Genomic DNA, 22,529 nt, shown 5'->3' on the forward strand with positions numbered 1-22,529 from the left:
GTTCATGAGAATCTCTAGGACAAGGTCAATACGCCAGCTGTTCCATTTTTTTCCATCGGGAACTGAAGATTCAGCTAATTCTTTTGAGAAATAGGGGACAARTCCATACACTTTCAGGGGTTATAAGCAACAGATAAGCATCTGTTCTCAGAGTATCTTTCCAAATGCTCCAACACAGCTGTTCAGGACAAAATAAAATATGCCAAACCAATCTGACCCAGAGCTCCAAGCCTCATCAGTGTCAAGACTGGCTGACTGTGAACAGTAGGGCCTGTTTTATCTTCTACAGCATCTATAAATTCTGCCTCACAGAAGGAATGAAGTTTGATGTTATTTACATGACAGCCCTGCCAAATGGAGGGCTTGAGAGGGAGGGAAGGAGAACTACAGAGAGAAGGCACGAAGGCAGTTAACTGGAGGCATTGAAAAACCACTTGGACAGATACCTAATTGAAGCTGTGCAGTGGGAGTGACAGGAAGCAAGAAGAGGAAGCCTAGAAATTACTTTTGCACTCCTGGATCAGGTAACTGTAAAAATGTTGTTATAAAGCAAATGCCTGACAGAAACTGAAGCAGTAACTTCTACAACTGGAGGTGAACATACACAGCTGTAACTTTGGCCTTTTTAAATAGAACACATTAACCTTTAGTGATGAATAAGGAGAAAATATGCATAGCATAAAAAGTACATCAATATTTTGGAGAATATGATTTCAGGCTCATTATATTTTTTATTTAATGTCTATTCTTAGATGTTAACATTTGGATGTTCTTTGTAAAAAACTATTGCAAGTATTTCCCAAGAATGTATCTCTGAAAGACAGAAAAGGCTGTTATGGTACTTTTTCTTATCCACAACTAAGGTTATTAGGGGTGAGAAAAACTTTATTTAAAAATTTTTAAAGGGTATAGTTATATAAATGTTATATTTTCATAATTTGGGTTTATTCATTAAAAGAAAATCTCCTGGTTTAGGTCTTTATTCCCTATTCCCATTAAAATTTACATTTTTTCCTAAGGAATTAGTAATGGATTTTATTAGTTTAAATTTTTAGTAATATTGCAGATAACTACTTTCATAATTATTGGAACATAACTTTATCATAAATATTCATCCAGATGGAAAACAACTTTTATTAAACACACAACTAGACATTTTAATGAAAACATTCCCCACTTTTTCTGACTCCAGTGGAACTAGTTGTGTGAACAAGGGTCTAAGCAAATATTAAGTACACTGTAAACACTACATGATTTTTCCWGACCTGGGAGACATTTAACATAGTTATCACTTTATCTGATGTCCTTAGGAAGAATGCACAAGTTCCTGTCAAGCTCTGTAAAAAGGACAAAATACTTACAGTTAAAAAGAATACATGTTTACAGCAAAAAAAATTTATGTAACAATTTGCTAAAGTGCTGAAGAAGTAATTGAAAAAATTAATTATTCAGAAAGTAGCAAGTATGATATTCAAATATTTGTCTCTTTAAAAACAAACACTCTTGTGCAGCTGACATGAGAACAGCAGAGATGCCTTTCTGGGATAGACCAATAGTCTATTCAGCCCAGTACCCCAACTCCAACTGCAAAAAAAGTTGCAATTTAGGGAGAGCTTGTGACCTCGGCCACTTTCCATGCTCCATTCCTCTGGTATTTCTCCACCACCTATAATAGTTGTATGAGAGCTGTTAGATGATACATCCCTATCTAGTCATTTTAGTATCTATTTATGGACCTGTCATCCATGAACTTGTCTAATCCCTTTCCGAATCTGTTGACATTAATTCACTGAAGAAAACTGAAGATATATTCAACTTTCAAGCATCTAAACCAGTTTTCATATATATTTAGACCAGAAGGGATCATCTTAGAATGACTTCTTCCATTTATTTTTAAAAAGGAACTAAAAGATTACTCAAAACTTCTAATCCAAATGCTTCAAGTGCTTAACATGTATTTTCATCTTTTTGATGAATTGAAGCAATGGAAAACTTTAAAAATCAGCATTGCAAACTATTTATTTTTAAGATATTAAATCTATTTATAACTCAAATTAATTTGAAAACGAAATACAATTGATCCAATTTACAAATTGTACAAAGGAACAAATAGTAGAGTTTACAGTGATGCATACAACTCAGTTGTATAATTTAATCTGTACTTTGTGTTTTTTTATGCATTTTATTTAATTGATTTCACATGATAGCATTGTGCTAGATACTGTGGGCACATGCAGGTAGAACAGTATAAAATCTTAWTTTCTAATATAAAATATATGATTTTATGAAGAAAAATATCAATTTTGAAAAAATATTCTTTTTTTTTTGTCAGAAGGCTCAAATGGAAATTTGATGCTACTGAAATTTAAAATCTAATTTTCTTCAAGCTACTTTGAAATCAAAAAGAAATAAGTAGTTTTTCATTTTCAGCTTTTGCTTTTCATTTTCTTGCTTTTTACCATCATTGCCACAGTCAGACTGAAAATTTTTAAGCTTTCAGTCTGCAGTCCTGACATAGTCCCCATTGTTGAAAGTATGCTTTACAAATGGAAAATTTCATCTATATTTTACAGCTACTCCTGAATTTTTCCACTCATGCTAAGTAATGGCAATACTGGACAGTAATGTTATCACACTCTCCACTTCTTCAGACAATTCCCTTCTGTCCCGTCAAATAACATAATATGACTTGTATGATTTTGCCAAGTACTGTCTGACCTGATGCAGTTCATTGCAAATAAAGTAAGTGCAAGAAGCTGTTAACTCTTTAAAAAGCTCCACAGAATGCTGTAGCATATCTCCTCAGTAATGGCACTATTAAAGGTGCATCAAGCCTGGTTTTGGTTTTGCACCCTAGTTTCCCATTAAAAATCAAGAAAAGTTCAAGGTCTCTGTTCTGAGGCAAAGTTCATCTGTGCAAGAGAGAGAATTTTCTTAGGAGAAGGAAGTCTGAGACAGTGGACCAAACCTAACTCTTCTCCTCCAAAAAGAAGAAAGAATTCTTCAGCCTTCTCTTTTTTAAACATAAAAATATGCTAATATAAACACATTAAAAAAAAGACATCTCTGTGCCTTATTCAAAAGAAAATACTATACGGTATGCACAATCGCCCCCAAAGAGAGACTTAAAGAAAGAAAAGGAATCAGAAATCTTCATGACTGCTCTGAATACACTGCTGAATAATATAAGAAGAAGGCTGGTTTAAGAACTAGAATAGAATAGAGGAATTATTAAAAGTATTTTTGGAGTAATGTGCACTATGAAAGGAAATACTGAAGAGCTCCACTTTTAAAATAGAAATGCACAAGCACTGGAAAACATTTAACCATTTAATGCTAACAAAAGCGTCAGGACATGCAATATTGTTAACAATGGTTTATTTCACTTGCTCTTCTCCCAGATAGTGAAATCTATTAAACACTGCTTCTTTCCAGATCACATTTACTGGCAAATTCCACCCTCAGGTCAAGAAATGTTGGGAAAGCTTGCAATGTGAGAACATGGACTAAATACTTAAACATCCAGCCAAGAACTATAAAAAGCTACGTTAACACTGCAAAACTGTTAGGGTTTTTCAATATTTTAATTTACAAGTGTCCTCTAATGAATTTTTCAATCATACCTCAGTAGAACCCATGGCAATAAATAACTTCTTCTGAGGGAAACTGCTGGTTGACCCATCTGACCTCAGTGAAGCGTTCGACTTTTGCTAGCAATTAAAATTACGATCAAGAGATTAATAAAATTGTACAGATACCTCATCCTATTTGAATTCAAATCAGTTAATAATCTCTAGGTAGGAATTGTGACTTTAGCTTTATCTGGAGAACAAGCTTTGTATGACTCCCACAATGCCCCATAAACAGTTTCATAGCTCTGTTCTTTCAGAAGAACAATGAAGGAAAAAATGTCAGAAAAATCTAAGAAAATTAAATCTGAAATGTTTCCTAGAGCAACTTCTTCCATGGAAACAAATTGGATGATTGGATATCTCACAGGAAGAATAACGTGCCTGGTTTGCAAAGTCCTAACAGAGTTGTGAACTGGACTCACAGGAAATCTGCAATATAGATCCTGCCAACAAGGCAAAGAAATTTAGTTTTATACCTATATCTTTAATCATAGCAAAAAAACTCAATTAAGATTCTCTGAATTTTGCAACAGTCATGTAATTAAAAAAAGATATGCAATTCTTTTTGCAGAAGTAATAGCAGAAACATACCTGCAATACATCTTGGCAAAAGAAGAGTAACTTTTTAAGTCCACTAGGGGCAAAGAATTCTTCTATAAGTTGAAACTAAAAACAAAATTACAATGGTAGTTAATTGTAAAGTAGTTTCAAAAGATTGGAAATTTCAGAAAGATATTTAATAATTGATAATTACAGATTACCTTGTCATCAGAAATAACAGCCTCCTCCACATGCTGCTCATTTAAGCCTATTCCATCTGCTAATCTTGATATCAAATACTTGTGTCTTTCATCTAACCGAGTTCTTCTCTCCTCTTTGGTGACTTTGGCTTTCTTGGCTAGTTCTTTCCTACTTTCACTGGAAAGCACGACACTTTTCTTGCCAGTTGGCTAGAAAATAAAAGTTTGTTAGAGAGAGATTTTTTTGCCATAGCTATTTTATATTACATTTAAGGATTGTATTTTATGTTGCTGATCTTTAATCTGGTTTCATAAATTACTTAAATGGGGAACAAAAAATTACATCTAAGCAATGAAGAGGAAAACATCATTGATAACTAACTTGTAAGACCAAAATTACTTCTCAGTATAAAGCCACTACAACAGTAACTTCAGATCAGGGCCTCAGATTCAGATGTGGATCCAGGCCTAAGTTCACTGTACATATTTACCTCTATAATGCCTCTAATTAAATCTCAGCTTTGGGAATCCAGCTTTCAAATTTCTAAATGTCCATATTCCAGGTTTTGGACCAGGYCTATCTCTATGTTGTCATTTTAACATATCAGTACAAGTTATTATCTCAATAGAAATAAATAAAACAAATCCACTATAAAAATCACAATCACCACAATCACTGGAACAAATGTGCAATTGATTGTTTAATATGCAGGTCATATAAAGGTGATAGCACAGTGGTAAAGAAGGAAATTCAGGTAGACGAATCTTTTTTAAGTCTTTGTAACAGTATAAACAACAATGAAAACAGATATGGTGAATAATGTTTTCTGAGCAAAAAAAAAAAACTTCAAAAGCTGTATGGAAAAGTAAAGAATTGAGTCAGAGTGGCATTTCTTCAGTTCAATCATCTTGCCTACAAGTTCATACAGCACAAAGTCTCATAGAGCCGTCCTTGCCACCAACCTGAGCATTCCCCTCTGTATACACCTCCAACTGACATGAGTATCTGGGATATGTCTGGGTGTCTCTGTAACTCACAATTTTTATTGGAGAAAAACAATAATAAATTACATCATCTTCCCAGGATAGGCATACCTCGTTTTATCTCGCTTTGCTTTATTGCGCTTTGCAGATATTGCATTTCTTACAAATTGACGGTTTGCAGCAACCCTGCGTCGAGCAAGCCTATCGGCACCGTTTTCCCAACAGCATGCGCTCACTTCGTGTCTCTGTGTCACATTTTGGTAATTCTCGCAATATTTCCAACTTTTTCATTATTATTATTATATCTGTTATGGTGGTCTGTGATCAGTGATCTTTGATGTTACTATTGGAATTGTTTTGGGGTGCTAAGAACTGCACCCACATAAGGCGGCGAACTTAAATCAGTAAATGTTGCGTGTGTTCTGACTGCTCCACCGACCAGCCATTCACCCGTCTCTCTCCCTCTCCTCGGGCCTCCCTTTTCCCTGAGACACAACAATATTGAAATTAGGCCGCTTAATAACCCTACAGTGGCCTCTAAGGGTTCAAGTGAAAGGAAGAGTCGCACGTCTCTCACTTCAAATCAGAAGCTAGAAACGATTAGGCTTAGCGAGGAAGGCAAGTCGAAAGCCGAGACAGGCCGAAAGCTTGGCCTCTCGTGCCAAACAGCTAGCCAAGCTGTGAATGCAAAGGAAAAGGTCTTGAAGGAAATTAAAAGTGCTGCTTCATTGCTGTCTTATTCTAAGAAATTGCCACAGCCACCCCAGCCTTCAGCAAACACCACCCTGATCAGTAAGCAGCCATTAACATCGAGGCAAGACCTTCCATCAGCAAAMAGATTACAAGTCACTGAAGGCTCAGATGATGGTTAGCATTCTTTAGCAATAAAGTATTTTTTAATTAAGGTATGTGCATTGTTTTTCTAGACATAATGCTATTGCACACTTTGAACAGACTTTACACTTACAGTATAAACATAACTTTTATATGCACTGGGAAACCAAAAAAATTTGTGTGACTCACTTTATTGTTATATTCGCTTTATTGTGGTGGTCTGGAACCAAACCCGCAATATCTCCAAGGTATGCCTGTACTCTAAATTAGGAATTGTAATTGATCATGATTTACCCCTGGATTAAGAAACAAAAAGGTTGCCAACATCTACTTTTATCTCCTACGCTCAGGTCTTACCCCAGACTCTGAATGGATGTTCTGCAACATTCCTGTCTCTGCCTATGCCAACACATCTCTTTGCGACCAAGAGTGTCTGAATAACTGTAGTTATTTTTCAGTACCATTCTCACATCTCTAAAAGCCACATGTTTTTTGATTCATTATTCTTCATTATTCTTTCATGCAGGTCCAAACATTGCATGCACTTTTGAGTGGTTCATTGCTCTTGTTCCTTGTAATTAACAGAGATTAAAGGAACTCAGCACCCTCCAGTATTGGGCCAAACTCTGCCAGCCAAAGATGACTTCATGAATAATCTATAAAGAAGAAAATTTAACAGCCCGAGGCAGCTGAGTAACCACCTATTTTAGAATGAAAACACTTGCCAGAAGAGCAGCCCTCAGAGGTGATGCTGTGACGGCAGATCCTAGCTCAGTGCTCCTTGTCTTCAAGACACCTCTACGTCTACGGTGCTTACTTTCCATGTCTAGGACAAAGAAGTGACCAGTTAAAATTATTCTTATTCAGGTATATGTGCAATAAATGCATTTACAAGATCTGCAATGATGTTGGAAAAGTTACCGCATTCTGTCTTAACATCTGCTGGCTAACATTTTCTCAGGCTAGGGAAAGTAAGACATGAAAGGACAGCTAGAAAAACGATGCCTCGGCAGAAACACTTAGAAGGCTTTCAGGGAAAAAGATGTCTTGTGATGGTTTTTGTCTCAAGTTTAATTCGCAAGGAATCCCCCACTGATAATAGCAGAGGTAAGAAAAAGCAATTTAAAGGACCAGCTTGAAGAAATCAGTTCTGGAAAAAATCACAGACTCTCTGAAATATTGCCACTTTCCATTCTAGCTATTGTCTCTCAGTTATTTCTCAGCTGTGACACTTCTTTATTCTTCAGATATTTCATGTGCTCAAGTTGTTAAAAAGCATCTGCAAGTAGCAAGTTTGCCAGAGATGCATGAGATTGATAACCAGAATTTATACAGACTGCTAATATTTGCCATGAAAACAGTACACATATCATTAGTGTGTAACTATCTATTGTTGATCATTTAAATCTCAAGGGCTTTTGAAGCCCTTTGAGTTATTTAATCAACAATTTATTGCATGCCTTTATTTTTTCTAGAAATTATGATTTGTATATTTTAAAGTGGTGTCAGTAACATATAAACCTATTAATGTTGTCCCAATACTAACTACAAGCGCTTTTCTCCAGCCTGCCACCTTATTCTTTTTTTGTCCAGCTCTTTTAATTTACTTTTAATTACCAAATCATTCCTAAATATTGATTTATCTGTCCTTAACAGAAATATTGTATTTGTTGTCTTTAAAAATATTTAATTGAAAGGCACCAACAATGCTATCTTTAATTGCTGCAGCTTGGKCTTTTCCAAGAAAAGCAACCAATTTATTTCTCAGAAGACGATATTTAGGTCCCACCTCTGGAAGCAAGTAATATCCTCAACTGAGCATGCAGTAATGCTAATTAGTGGCTCATTAATTCAGGAATTATTGCTTAATCTATTCTAAAACATAAATAATGAGGCCGTGACTAAAATTAATATTCTACTAACATTTATCTCCTTATAAATTCTCTTGTAGATTGTGTCTGTTTTGAAATGAAGTCTCCCCTGAGTATATCATTCAAACCACTATCATCATTAATATATCCCGAAAAAGAGATGCCATACTAAATGCCACACAATTAGTTTTCTTTGAATGCTAACCCACTAACATTGTTCTAGCTTTTATGACAATTGCAAAAAGCTCAGGAATAAGCTAATTATTTGCTAAGGAAGTCTCCATTATTCTTTTCTTAGAGTAGTATTCATTTTAATTCCAGAAAAAATGGCTCTATGCAAAATATATATGCCTAGCATATATGGGCATCTGTTATAAATTCAAACATTCTACTTAATAATCAGTTTCTCAATTTGTCCCTGAAAAAGTTATTTCCCTATAAAGCCAACATGAAGTGTTTGTCATTATTTTCTCCCTTACCTTTTTTTATAGCAATGAGAGGTGGACAGAGATCAATGTGAGGTTTGGAAGAAAGTTGTGTTTCTTTCAGTTCTTGTTCTGATTCCTGCTGTGCAGAGTGATAGGGAGAAGAACTAGGCTTAACTCTTCCCCCTAGTTCAGTCTCACCTCCTACTCGCTCCTCCATCTCCAGCATCACACAAAATAACCTAAATTAACAGTACAGAAAACAACTGGACAATGTAACACTGCAAAGACTAACCACACCTTCCATATTTTGATGCCCATTATAGCATCCAGTATGAGAGACTAGTGAGGAAAAAAAACATATTCTCTATCTGCTTTTGGCAATTTAAAAGGAGAAGATCTAAGCAAACCAGTATCATTTTCCAAACAGCTTTAGCTGGCAATCTACAAAATAATAAAATCCCCTCCAAGGTTGTCCATTAACAATCCTTTATTTTTAATTCCACAACTATCATTTTTCTCTGACCAGACTCAAATTTCTGGAGATGGGAACTCACCCTTTGAGGAAGAGGTTAAGGTCCTTCTTATAAGAGTGCTGCAGGTCCCAGGCAAAGTTTTGGGCGTAGAGTGCTAGGTGAGGCACTTGCCTACACCTACATGGGATGTCTTCCTGAGCGCGTGACCTGCTCAGCTGCTATGGCAACCCCTACACAAACTCAGTTAACAACTCAGCACCCCGGAAGCACCTCATTTGCCCCCATCTCTCACCATACCCACCAATGAAGTTCTGATTTCATAACTGCTTCTAAGTCTTTTTTTTTTAAAGCAACATACTTTTTTCTTAGCATTAAATCTCTAAGCAAATAGCTTCTATGAACCTCTTAAATGCACTGTTGCTAGGAAGCATGTACACAGTAGAATTGTACAAAAAGCCACAGGAGGGCATAGCTAGCTGTATCCCAGCAATGAAGCAGCTCTTCCTAAACACAGCCCTCCTTGGCTAAATAACAACCACCTGAGCTCTGTGTAAAACATGAAAAGACACAGCTAAGAAAAATGATTGAATGATGACTTTCTCCTCTTCTCTGCTGGGCAAAGACACTTACAGATAAGAACCTGTGAAATACACAATACCTTTCAGACTTAGGTAGCTGTTGCACTTTTACTTAGTGTGCTTCCTTTTTCAAAATAATACAGGCATACCTCATTTTATCTCGCTTTGCTTTATTGCGCTTTGCAGATACTGCATTTCTTACAAATTGACGGTTTGCAGCAACCCTGCGTCGAGCAAGCCTATCGGCACCGTTTTCCCAACAGCATGCGCTCACTTCGTGTCTCTGTGTCACATTTTGGTAATTCTCGCAATATTTCCAACTTTTTCATTATTATTATTATATCTGTTATGGTGGTCTGTGATCAGTGATCTTTGATGTTACTATTGGAATTGTTTTGGGGTGCTAAGAACTGCACCCACATAAGGCGGCGAACTTAAATCAGTAAATGTTGCGTGTGTTCTGACTGCTCCACCGACCAGCCATTCACCCGTCTCTCTCCCTCTCCTCGGGCCTCCCTTTTCCCTGAGACACAACAATATTGAAATTAGGCCGCTTAATAACCCTACAGTGGCCTCTAAGGGTTCAAGTGAAAGGAAGAGTCGCACGTCTCTCACTTCAAATCAGAAGCTAGAAACGATTAGGCTTAGCGAGGAAGGCAAGTCGAAAGCCGAGACAGGCCGAAAGCTTGGCCTCTCGTGCCAAACAGCTAGCCAAGCTGTGAATGCAAAGGAAAAGGTCTTGAAGGAAATTAAGAGTGCTGCTTCATTGCTGTCTTATTCTAAGAAATTGCCACAGCCACCCCAGCCTTCAGCAAACACCACCCTGATCAGTAAGCAGCCATTAACATCGAGGCAAGACCTTCCATCAGCAAACAGATTACAAGTCACTGAAGGCTCAGATGATGGTTAGCATTCTTTAGCAATAAAGTATTTTTTAATTAAGGTATGTGCATTGTTTTTCTAGACATAATGCTATTGCACACTTTGAACAGACTTTACACTTACAGTATAAACATAACTTTTATACGCACTGGGAAACCAAAAAATTCATGTGACTCACTTTATTGTGGTGGCCTGGAAGCAAACCCACAATATCTCTGAGATATGCCTGTACCCAAGATCAAGCCTTCATTGCTGCATATTAACATTTTAACCCAAAGGATTAATAGCTCACAGAGCTTCTGCATATTTTTTACTGACTCCAAAAACCATGAACCAAGACCAAAAATACTAACAGTGACCTCAAAACCGAAAAAGCTGTAAAAACAACCATGCTTGAAGAAGAGGAGGAGGTGCCACCTGCAGCCCCGCAGACTAACGAAGCCCCCCTCCTGCCAGGGTAGCTGCTGGTATCCCCTCACCCCCGCCAGCTCGGTTGCATCCCGTAATACTCCGCTAATACGTACACAGCCACCTCCGTACCGAGGCTGCTGGGCAAGAGCAAGCCAAGGTGCTCCACAGCGACGGAAGCAGTAGCTCCCTCCTAAGACAGGTTTTTGTGGAGCGGAGCGTCCCGCGCAGGCGCAGCCCACTCCCCTAACATGTAAAATGGTAAGTCTAGCCCGCATGCGCACTAGCCAGCAGCCATGGGCTTTCTTCTGCGCTTGTGCGCCGAATCTTGTGTTCTGGAGTGAGCTTGGCGCTTGCGCACTGCGTGACTGTTACTGCCCTCCTGGGGGGCGGGTGGGAGCCCTTGAGAGGTAGTTGCGGCTTTTTCTCTCCCGTCTCTGGCCCTGGGCCAAAGCCTCAACCGGTGAGCGCTGCGGTGCCGACTTCTGTTAGGCTGTCGCCGCTTGTAGTGACCCGAGCTTTTGCTGGAATCTGGAACGGGAAGTAGAGGGGGGCCGGGCCGGGCGATCCAGGGAGCCCCTCGGGATCCTGGGGCCGAGGGCTCCTCCGGCGCGCTGTGGCGCAGAAGCCCCGTCCCGGCCTTGCCGCTGTCCTCGGGCCTCCGCCGGGGTAGATGGGGCGCGACCTGGCGGGTCCGCAGCCTCGCCTGCGCGCTCGGGGCAGATCTCCGATCTTTGCCTCGGCAGCGACGAGCACCTGTGTCGATACAGATTACTCGGGTTGTGCGGCCCCGGTAGGGAGCGGTGCTGGGCTGGGGGTTGCCGCCGTTTCCTAGGTGCTCTGTTAGGAGGGGAGGCTGGGCGGTGTGGAAACCCCGCGCTGGAGTGTCTCTGCTTCTCTCGCTCAGAAGTTAGCTGCTGAAGCCTTTCCAAGATTGCTTTTTTTATTACTTTTTTTTCCTCGTGTTCCAGCATGTAACTCTGAGGATGTTTGTGGTTCTGGCTCATAGCAACTGTGTAAAGGTTGGCACGGTATCTTAAAGTTTGTTCTTCCTATATGAATGGGTAGCAGTTGTGCAACAACCTGTCTACCTCAGCAAGCTGTATGTAATCGGTTAGGATTTTATGGCATACTGGCTACTAACTTTATTTGTGGGACATGCTTAATGGGCCTGGGTAGTGGCTCTGTGGATTAAAGTTATCATAATTCTGTTGAATGTATCCAGATCTGTTAACAGAGGAAGTAATTTAGTATAAAACTGTCTACTGTAGATACTATTTCTGTAGCAAATTCATATTTAAAAATACCTAACAGTGTTTTTTTGACTGTAGATATGTTCCTGACAGCTTAGAGGTGGATTGAGTGAAACAGAGAGTATTCATTCCAAAGTGTGAGTGGTAGGAATAGATCCTGTACTTTGAAATGTAGAGTAGGAAATCAAACTTAAATTAAGGTAAACGGGCTATTAGCAGAGAAGTGATGGGTATGTCTGCACAGCTGAGGAGGTAAAGTAAGGTATGAGTTTACACTGCAGAAGTAATTCTGATATAAACACATACTCTGTAGACATTTAATTTTTGAAGGCTTAGCATAAAAAAGTCAAACTTGAGATAAAGATGTAGGATCTTGTAGACTAGTTTTTGGGTTAGCGTTACCTGGAATCTTTCTTAATCCTGTGAAGTTCTGAAATAACTAATTCTAATAAAGCTAAAACTATTATAATGCAGAAAAAATGGAGGATACTTATCCTCCATATTAAATGTGAAAACTTTTTGTTGCTGAGATGTTATGTTATCCAAAAATAAATGCTGGAAGGTAAACATTAAATTCAAACAGAAGTCTATACAGGTTGATCTGAAATACAAACAAGACTCTCAAACAATTTTAGTTCTCTTAACACATATCTTTACAGTAACATGGTCTTTATTCTGTATTAAAAATGTAATTAATTGTAGATTAAACTGATGGTTTTAGATTTCCTTCCTTCTCCCTGGGGCCTCAAACAATTCAACAGCAGTACTTGTTCGAAATGTTTGCCATTGTCTGCAGACCTCTTTACTTTCTCTAGCCTGATGAATTAGACTTTATATGTCAGATTATGTAATATCAATGCCTAGGCATACAATGATCAGAAGGCCCCATGCTGTGCAGTGGTAGAGGAGGAATGTGACTGCTAGCATTAAGACTTGCATTAGTTCCACAGTTCTGTGCACCCTGTGCAGTTCTTCATCAGATCACGAATTAAGCTGGTAAGCTGTCACTGATGCAGAAGATCTTAAGGCAGTGTTACAAATCAATAACCTACATTTGCTGAAGACAGTGAAGAGGGAATCAAATTAGTGAGTCTTCCTCACAGAAAACTGATAGGTTTCTTCGTACTGTCTTCCGTGGAATAAAGCTGATAGTTCACTTTCACCTTTAACATAGCTTATTCTTCCAGAATTTCCCGATGGAAGCTAAACCTTTTCTGTTTAAGGGTGCTGGCATGAAAAGTTGTACTTATAAAACATGAGGCAAAAGTGACTTGATTAGTGGATTAAAAATACTATGCAAAGGTTATGTGTTAATTTAACACGTGTTAATTTAACACATAACTTGTCTTTTTAGAATCCTTGAATATAGTCTGTGTTTGATCATCAGATATTAACCAGAAAAGGTATTAAAATAGGATAGGCATTTCAATTAAGACCATCTGGTACTGAAGGAGAAAAATTGAAAAAAATGTTTCTTAAATATATTCTGCACACATACTCATTATGTCTGTTGTCTCATCTAGATTATGCTGATGTTGGAGAATGTGATATAGTGTTTCCTGCCTTCCATGTGGAGTCAGGATATTGCGGATTCAGAGATTAAGCAATCTACTGGATATACTAATGCACTCTGACTTGAAAGTAGTTGTTACTTTCAAGGAAGAATATGGATTTGAGGGAATATGATACGTGGTAGTAACAGAGTAAAACTTGGAAACATCCTATTTGATTCCAAGACTCAAGATATAAAATGTTTCTTACCATCTGGAAGGAACCAGGAACTCCAGATGTGTTCCTGCCTTGTGGATATCTGTGCATAGCATGTTCTTGCATTTTCAGTGATTGGGATCCTTCCTGTCTTCCATTAGTAGCTAGTGAAGCTTGAAAGGACAGGTCTGGTTTTGTTGCCAGAAGATTTTGCCTGATCAGCATTTTGTGTCTAATATTAGTTTGCATGTCTTGACTTCATTGGAAATTCCACTGGAGATTGAAGTGATAAACTTGATTAATTTTTCCCTGCATACCTACACCTTTGATGAGCTGATATTGTGAGAAGAAAGGAAAGCAAGAGTAGAATATAGAAATATTTTTCCATCAAAAATATAAATGAAACTGCTTTAAAGTTAAGTTTGCAGGTTTAGAGCTCCCGCAACTATGTTTCTTTCCGCTCTTGGTAGCAAGTTTGAGCTATTGAAGAGGGTCTATGATTTTCACAACTCCACCAAATTCAGATTTGGTGTGAGTTATCATTTTTGTCTGTAGTTGCCACAAGATTCTTCTGTGCATGTCTCATTCCTCTTCTAATAGGCAAGTCTGTTTTAGAATTAGATAGAATCTAGTTTTAAAATGATGATTTTGCAAATTTGATTATTGATACAAACTTAGAGAGAGCAAGATAAATGCAAAAACTCTAATCGGAAACATTTCACATAAAGTAATGAAACAAAGTAATTGATTAAAAATGTGATTTTGTATATTTCCAATTACTGCTGTTTATTAATGCTTTGTAATGACTCTTCTGCAGAGTTGCTCAATTTTTATTGCCCAGGTTAGTTCTCCAGTTGTTAGCTTTGAAATGTCATATCAAATGCAAATGTTTTTTCTAAAAGTTTCATATTTTCTTTCCAGTACTGTTAAATTATGAAGGCATTTTGAGGTCCTAATCAACAATGGAGGAAACGGATAGGGAAGCAGTTGCAACAGCTGTTCAGAGAGTAGCTGGAATGCTTCAGCGTCCTGATCAGCTAGATAAAGTGGAGCAGTATCGCAGGAGGGAAGCTCGTAAGAAGGCTTCAGTAGAAGCTCGACTCAAGGTACAAACTTTGATAAACCTGAGTGTCCACAGTGCAGAATGAGTGGGGTTTTTTATTTATTTTTCACCTGTACACTTTCATCCAGATAGTTTTAAACCATGGAGTTTTTTGCTCTTTGTCTCCCAAAACCCTCTGTGTTCTGAATCTAATGCAAGCTAATGCTCTGCATCTTAATGAAAATTTATCAAGTATTCTCATTTCCTGTATCTTCTACAGGTTATCAATAGACAACTCCCCTCATTTTGTACAACTGGTCAGCCAACAAATCTTCATTGTAATGACTGAATACTGAACTCATAATAAAAATTGAGGATTGCCTCTGAAAAGGGTCAACACTGACAATACATTTGATCTCTGACCTGTACTTGGGTTTATGGAGGATACCGAAATCTTTTAAATAGTGTGTGATAATATGATTGAGGGAGAAAATTGTCCTTAAGTCCTTACTGAAGGTCAAAAAATCTTCCTTTTTTTTCTCCTGAATGTTTCTGCCCACAGTGCAGTCCTGAAAATAGCCTGTATTCCCTTTCTGACACAGTAGCAACAACTATATTTAAGTAAACAAAAAACAAACATAAGGTTTGGTGTAAACAGTTAAATCCAGGTTACAACAGGCTTTTTAGGCTGAAGAATAGTAAGAAATATTTCCTCTGTATTCTCATAAAGATTAAAAGAAAAACTTTATCAAAGGAGCATGAGAGGAATCAAAGACTTCTGCTCTCTTTTCTTGAGGAGCTTGTATTCCGGTGACCAAGGGAGGAGGGCAGATCCAATGTAAAAACTTGAAATTTTAAGAATCCAATTTAAGTGAAATCCTCTCAGTTAGGTGCATATTAATGAGTCACTTACTTTACTCAAGTTTTTGTTTCTTGTTGATTTCTTCCCCCCACCCCATGCATGTGTGCACACACACATATACATGCTTTCTCACATACTTAGCCTGATATATGAGTAAAGTATCCTGTGTTTAATGACTGCATATTACTGAGTTCTGTGTTTTCTTTCAGTGATACTTACCAGCCAACAGTTATCTTAGAAAAATGTTTTCAGTGTTTGGAGGAGAGCCTTAGAAAAGTGTTTTGAGAAATATTTTTGTTTTTACTAGATCACAATGACCTTTATGCATTTGATCTAATCTTATGCTTCAGCATAAATTAGTGTATCTTATAGCTGTTTTGAAGTTCTATGCCTGCTTTGTATGAGTCTGTATGAAGTGGAAGAGAGGCTGTCCTCTTTGAAAGGGAAAAATCTGTTACCAAATTACATTAATTTTCATTTTGTTTTAGCATAGAAATACAAAATTTTCTGATGACTTGGACTGGATTTTTCAGACTGAGACGGGAAGCATCTAGTGATATCTATTAAAAATAATTCAACTGTCAAGTTATTATGAACTATTGATATCACATGAGCACAGTCACTTGCCTACTGGCTGCTTCTGCAAACAGTAAATGCATAAATACAACTTTATGAACATCTAAATACAGGCGGTATCACACTTTATAGCCAGAAAGTTCCCTTGTCACTTACCTTAAGTTGCCTTAACTTCAGTCACTTATAGATGGCCAGAAACACCTCTTCCAAAAAGAAGTACAGTAATCCTTTACCATTGAGAATGCATTCCTGAAACATGCATTAACATGGGGTGGTTAGTGATTCAATGGATAGCAAAGCAATTTTTCCCATAAGAATTAATGTAATAGAGGAGGAATGTGGGGAGATTTTAAGAAATACATACAACTGGGGAGAGTATGTATGCTCTGGAGAATGGGGAGAGTATGGGGGAGAGTATGTATGCTGTGGAGAATGGGTCATCAGGATCATCAGCTGGAGTTGCTGGCTTTTCATGTTGGATCACCGTTGAAAGATTTCAGCTGCTTCATCTGTGTGAAGGAACGTGTTATAAACCTTTTAGTATGAACATTTTGGTGCTTCTTTGTGACTGGATATACTTTCCTCGTCATCATTTTCCTCAGATGCAACAAGATAATCAAGTCAATTGTGGGTAAAGAATAGAAAACCAGGATAATAGTTGTGTGTCAGTTTCACAGACAGATGAAGCCACTGAGATCTTCTGGAATGGTGTTCTGCTCAAAAGACCCAGCATCTCCTCCAGTTGGTGATCCTGCTGTTCCTCTCTGTCCTCTCCCTGATATTTGTTTTGTGTATATCTTATATCCCTCCCTGCATTACATAAATTGTTACAGGGAAAAGCTGCTTTGAAATGTGTCAAACTCGGCTGCTTCTGTGCTTCAGATTGATGGCAGTCAGTGGAGCAGGGTGTTAAACAATTGGTAGCAGAATTCTGAAACAATGGATGGAAAAGCACCAGCTAACCCTGTAGGCTCGTACCTTTGGGCTCTTCAATCCAAATGTAGGCAAAGAGCTGCCTGAACTTTGTTCCAGAGCCTGAGCAGTTACGCATGTTGACAGCCATCTTTGCGTAAGCACTTGCTCAGTAAATAATCTTAGGTCTTAGGTTCTGCATTCCTCTCACTGTGAAGAAATACTGTATACAAGTTCTAGGAGAGTTCCTAAATCATGGGTTACATACCTGAATCTTCTTCCTTTCGATTCTTAGCTGCTGTGCAACCATGAATTTGAACCACAGGGCTCTAAAGAGACTAGGCAGGCAGGATCCTGGTTCTGTGGCTTAATGTTTAGGACTGTCACTTGGAATGAGGTAAAACTGAAGTTGAGTCCTGGTGATGGGTTTGGGTTTTTTTTTGTTTTGGTTTGTTTTTTTTGTTTGTTTGTTTTTTAATACAGTGATGATGGGTCCAATTTAAAGAGAATATGTATTCTATGAAACAAAGCCTAGAATTCTAGGACATGGCCCCTGCCCCGACTGACTATTTTAAGACAAATTGAACATTTGGATGGGTGTCAGTTGTGAGTTTCCTTGGCTATTCATATCAGTGATCAAGATTAGTAATGGTTTCTGACAAGTTTCTACAGAAGTTGAATAGTAAAAATTTGAATGTGTAGCACTTGGAAGACATGCACTGGAAAAAATTGAATGAGACGAATTTAGTATTTAATGGTCAAGTGATTTTAAAAAAAACTTTCTGGTGAACTTCAGAAAATTGTGTCTCTCTACAATATTTTAATATATTATATTTTAGTCCCCCACTTCCCTCAGTTACTGTAGGCAAAAGATGTATTAAGGGGGCAGTTCTGCAGATTGACATTGTATAAAAATGCCTTACCAGTGTTTAGTTGTATTGAATCTAACAGAAGAACACGTTTTTATCAGTAAAATCAGCATTTCATATTTTAAAAGTGTATAAATAACAGTGATTTAAGAATCACTGCATTTTTCTGGGACTCCTCTGGTATATTTAAAACACAGTAAGTGTTGTTCATAGTTACCAGGTTACTTCAAATTCTTCTTGAGATCAACAACTGAGCTTTTGTTGATGTCTGCCTTTGGCTTATCTTTTAAAGTTTGTGATTTCCAGTTTCATTTTCCACTGATTTAATTTCATCTTAGTCACTACTTTTTTTTTTTTTTTTTTTTGGAATACATGTATATAAAACATGCTGTGGATGTGATTTGATTTCTTTCACTTGGATATGCACTATAATGCATATTCTGTAGTGTCTGAACTCTGAAATGACATTCAAGACTGGTAGCCTATTTGAAGTGACAGGTAACAGTCATGACTCGAGATATCTACATCAGTAACCTCTCTTTATGCCATGATAATCCAGCAGTTGGATTGTCAATATGGTTGTTGACATATTACAGTGAAGAAATACTATTCGGCTTTTTTGTTGTTTTTGGTTTTGGCTGAATTTGTTTTGGTTTCCTAGCATTCTGGCACCACGGTTTATTTTTAAGAAAACATTTTCCATTGTCGATCAAAAATTGTAATTGCTTTAATAAAAACTTTGTCAATCTGTACATTCAAAGCATTCTGGTGAGACATCTGGATCATCTTTCTTCTGATATCCCCCTTTTAAATGAACTCATGAATGAAATGCAGAGAAACCCCATTCTACTTTCGCATGATCCTAGTTTAAAATAGACTTATAAAGATGATGGTATATCTGCATTTTCTGAGCTCCTACATTAGCTTTATGTTTGAAGTACTTGTGTCTGTCCTTCCAAAAAATCTCTTCTGTATAAAATACACACACCCTCAGAAATTATACATTTCTAGTAGGCTATAATATCACCTTCTTGCTTATTTTTCTCTGAAAATGTTACTGATGTATGTTTGTTACTGATCTTATAATGATTTCTTTGTCTTTTTGTTTGTATTTAAGGCAGCAATCCAGTCACAGTTAGATGGAGTACGAACAGGTTTAAGTCAACTTCACAATGCACTGAATGATGTAAAGGACATTCAGCAGTCTTTGATTGATGTCAATAAAGACTGGAGGCAGAGCATCAACACCATAGAAAACCTCAAGGATGTTAAGGATGCTGTAGTGCAACACAGCCAGCTGGCAGCTGCTGTAGAAAATCTCAAAAACATCTTTTCAGGTGATCTAAAGTTCTTTATAAAATTCATCACAAGTTGAAAGCACTTCAAAATGGTACTAACAGCTGTATTATCAGGTAACATGGTGAACTTCAAAACTCACTAGGAATGAAGAGTTAAGGAAAAATCACCTGGACATCAGGTTCAGAAAAGTAGCTAGCAACCATTTAATAGCTGTTGAGTTTGAATTGCTCTGTGAGAGCTTCCAGTCTGACCTATCTTGTCATACACATACAAGTCACAAAAAAAGCTGCTTGCTAGCAATCAATAGCAAGAGTAACATACTTCTATAGAAGACTAAAATATTCAGGCAGCACATACAGAAGCAAAATGTGAAAAGATCCAAAATATTGCCAGCGGATTGGTACCTACAGTAATCCTGTTGGATAAAAAGTCCCAAATGATTTTACGAAGTAAATAACTTTGCAAAGAAATGCAAAATATCAAACAGCAAAATCTCCAGTCAAGGATTCTCTAGCAATCTGACCTCATAATACTCTTTCCTGAATCCAGACTTCCCCAGTGTGGACTCCTAAGTGCATCTTGCTCACACAACAGTTAGGAATCTTAAGGACTCTTCATTAATGTTATAAGCACAAGTATAAGCTACCTGAAGTTCAGTTTCAACTGCACGGAGTCTTTGCTTCAGAATCAGGCAGCACAACCGCAGAAACCAACTCGTGCGTAAAGAAATTATGCACAGGAGACACTGCTTCCTTGCACCACTGCACAACTAGGAAAGGTCCGGAAAATGAAATTATTAGTGTGGTATAATGGACATTGTAAAGATTTTGAAAGAAAATCAGATTATCTCTGTCCTTTTATGCAAACTTTTTGGTGAACGTTTGCAATTCCATCTTGAATCAGAATGAGTTCCTTGCCAGGACTTCTCTGCCTAGAAGTCATTTTCATAATTTTATCCCTCTGATTGAACAGAGTGAAAATTAATAGGCTTCATACCCCTTTGATTTTTATATCAGTGTTTTAATTTAAGTAGTCTTTCCCATCCTCTTCTATTTGGATACTCTCTCATAAAATGTACATATGAAGAACAACTGTTTCTCAACCGTCCTAGGTTGGCTTSTTTCATCTCCATAAGGGTGTATCTAGCTGGTGCAGTAAAAAACTGGGATACCATGTTCAAAAAGACCTCTGTCTCTGTTTACATGCTACATCTAGCAGTAGAGATCAAAGAAGAAAAAAAATTCTGTATATTCCAATATTGAGTTATTATGAGGGTATTGTTTTCTTTTGCACTGATAAATGGAATTGAAAATATAAGCCTTTTCTTTTCCTGTATGCTAAGAGACTTTGAGTGTGAAGTGTCTCCAACCAAGATCATTATGCAGTGTAGTTGACTATAAGTTCCTTCAGAGCAAAACAAATGTTTTTATTATAGGCTGTTTTTCACCATAATTAATTATTATAGACTGAGTGTTTTGCGCCGTAATTAATGACTGTGTTTCTTCACACACCTTTTCTTTGAGTTGTCAGTTTTATCACAAGCTGCCTTTATAGAGTGACTACTTTCTCCACAGAGATTTTCAGTTCTTTTCTCTGCAGGATCCTTGTCTTCTATAGAATTCCTCAAATACTGAATTAAAAAAAATCTTCTAAATAGTTTAGCAATATAGGTAGTTTTGCCTATTCTTCCTTCCTGCCTTAGGCAGGCAAGCTGTTCCTTCCAGAAGGAGATAAAATTCGGTATTCATTGTGTATGTGCAGCCTCAGCTTCAGCAGGGTTAGTGATTTTTTTTTTTTTTTTTTTTTTTCAGTCAGGCAAGTTAAAATCCTTATGCATAAGGTTTAATAGTATTGCAGTAAGTTTTATGGTAGAGTTTCATGGATTCTTAAGGAGAGAGAGAAAGGAAGCTGTCTTCTGTTGGCATTATGATCTTAGTTTGTTGGTCATTATAATTATTATAATGAAAGATGTGGAAGCATTAGAATTAAAGATGTGGAAGGGCTTTTAAAGGCATACAGCATTTACTAGCAATACATTGAATACATCAGAATGATTTCCTTTAAATGATTTCAAAAGAATTGCTGCCACTATTCTCCAGTTTGTTTCCTGATGCTCTTAGTATCTTGTATTTATTTATGTACTCTGATTGCATCATTATTTTGTTTTTTCTTTTTTACCTTTGTTTCAGTTCCTGAGATAGTCAGAGAGGCACAAGATTTGATTGAACAAGGGGAACTTCTGCAAGCTCATCGAAAACTGATGGATTTAGAGTGTTCTCGTGATAACCTAATGTATGAGCAGTATCGTATGGACAGCAAGAACACACATGACATGAATCTCATCCATACATACTTTGGGGATATGCAGAAACTTTCCGAGGAGTTGGCAAAACAACTTTGGATGGTGGTTCAAAGATCTCTTGTTACAGTCCGTCGAGATCCAACCTTACTTGTTTCTGTTGTTAGGATAATTGAGAGGGAGGAGAAAATTGACAGGCGCATGATAGATCGGAAAAAACAAACTGGGTTCATACCTCCTGGCAGACCAAAGAAGTGGAAAGAAAAGATGTTCAACATTTTGGAAAGAACTGTAAGCACTCGAATTGAAGGCACTCAAGCAGATACCAGAGAATCTGACAAAATGTGGCTTGTGCGCCACCTAGAAATCATACGTAAATATGTCCTTGATGATCTGTTAGTGGCTAAAACCCTACTGGATCAGTGTTTTCCCCTGCACTATGACATTTTCAAAAAATTACTAAGTATGTACCATCAGGCTTTGTCCATCCGCATGCAAGAGCTGGCTTCAGAAGATCTGGAAGCAAATGAGATTGTTAGCCTTCTGACTTGGGTTTTAAATACATACAAAAGGTAAGATCCCTTTATCTTTTCAAAAATCCTGTTTTTCTGTTAGGAGTAGTTGGGAGTAAGTAGCATATAAAATACAGTTAATGTACTAATAATGTCTATTACTAATAATTGTCTATTAACGTATAAGAAGATAAAACTATCAAAAAAAAAAAGGTGAGTAGTGGTAAAGAACTTGCTATGTTGATATTTGTTATGTTTTGTGGTTCTTAGAAATTGCTCCTTAATATTTCTTTGGATTTTCTAATATGTAATCTTTTGTTGCTTTGTAAGCTTAAAGTTTAATGTAGTTATACAACTGTCTGAAGCTA

At 37.4% G+C, this 22,529-nt stretch overlaps 2 protein-coding genes across 7 annotated transcripts in view; one reads left to right on the plus strand and one right to left on the minus strand.

The window, feature by feature from the left end:
* LOC112973472 (dynein heavy chain 5, axonemal-like) overlaps positions 1–11,057 on the minus strand; it is a 37,136-nt gene extending 26,079 nt beyond the window's left edge. The window contains exons 1-8 of one of the 2 annotated variants that reach the window (XM_026081402.1): positions 10,963–11,057; positions 9,044–9,192; positions 8,541–8,728; positions 6,916–7,016; positions 4,394–4,582; positions 4,224–4,298; positions 3,624–3,710; positions 1,266–1,337 (exon numbers count right to left, since the gene is read on the minus strand). In XM_026081402.1, coding sequence (XP_025937187.1) covers positions 1,266–1,337; positions 3,624–3,710; positions 4,224–4,298; positions 4,394–4,582; positions 6,916–7,016; positions 8,541–8,715 — 699 coding nt within the window. In that variant the 5' untranslated portion in view covers positions 8,716–8,728; positions 9,044–9,192; positions 10,963–11,057. Of the gene's footprint in view, positions 1–1,265; positions 1,338–3,623; positions 3,711–4,223; positions 4,299–4,393; positions 4,583–6,915; positions 7,017–8,540; positions 8,729–9,043; positions 9,670–10,962 lie in introns of those variants that run through there. The other variant, XM_026081411.1, reaches the window with a different exon arrangement.
* Positions 11,058–11,122: 65 nt separating this feature from the next.
* Positions 11,123–22,529, plus strand: part of EXOC3 (exocyst complex component 3) — a 33,792-nt gene continuing 22,385 nt past the window's right edge. The window contains exons 1-5 of one of the 5 annotated variants that reach the window (XM_026081440.1): positions 11,123–11,240; positions 11,802–11,852; positions 14,712–14,896; positions 19,169–19,388; positions 21,540–22,221. In XM_026081440.1, coding sequence (XP_025937225.1) covers positions 14,753–14,896; positions 19,169–19,388; positions 21,540–22,221 — 1,046 coding nt within the window. In that variant the 5' untranslated portion in view covers positions 11,123–11,240; positions 11,802–11,852; positions 14,712–14,752. Of the gene's footprint in view, positions 11,294–11,558; positions 11,853–14,711; positions 14,897–19,168; positions 19,389–21,539; positions 22,222–22,529 lie in introns of those variants that run through there. The other 4 variants (XM_026081426.1, XM_026081449.1, XM_026081433.1 and 1 more) reach the window with 4 other exon arrangements.

Source organism: Apteryx rowi, unplaced genomic scaffold (assembly GCF_003343035.1).
Source record: "Apteryx rowi isolate R43461 unplaced genomic scaffold, aptRow1 scaffold_1166, whole genome shotgun sequence".
Lineage (NCBI taxonomy): Eukaryota > Metazoa > Chordata > Aves > Apterygiformes > Apterygidae > Apteryx > Apteryx rowi.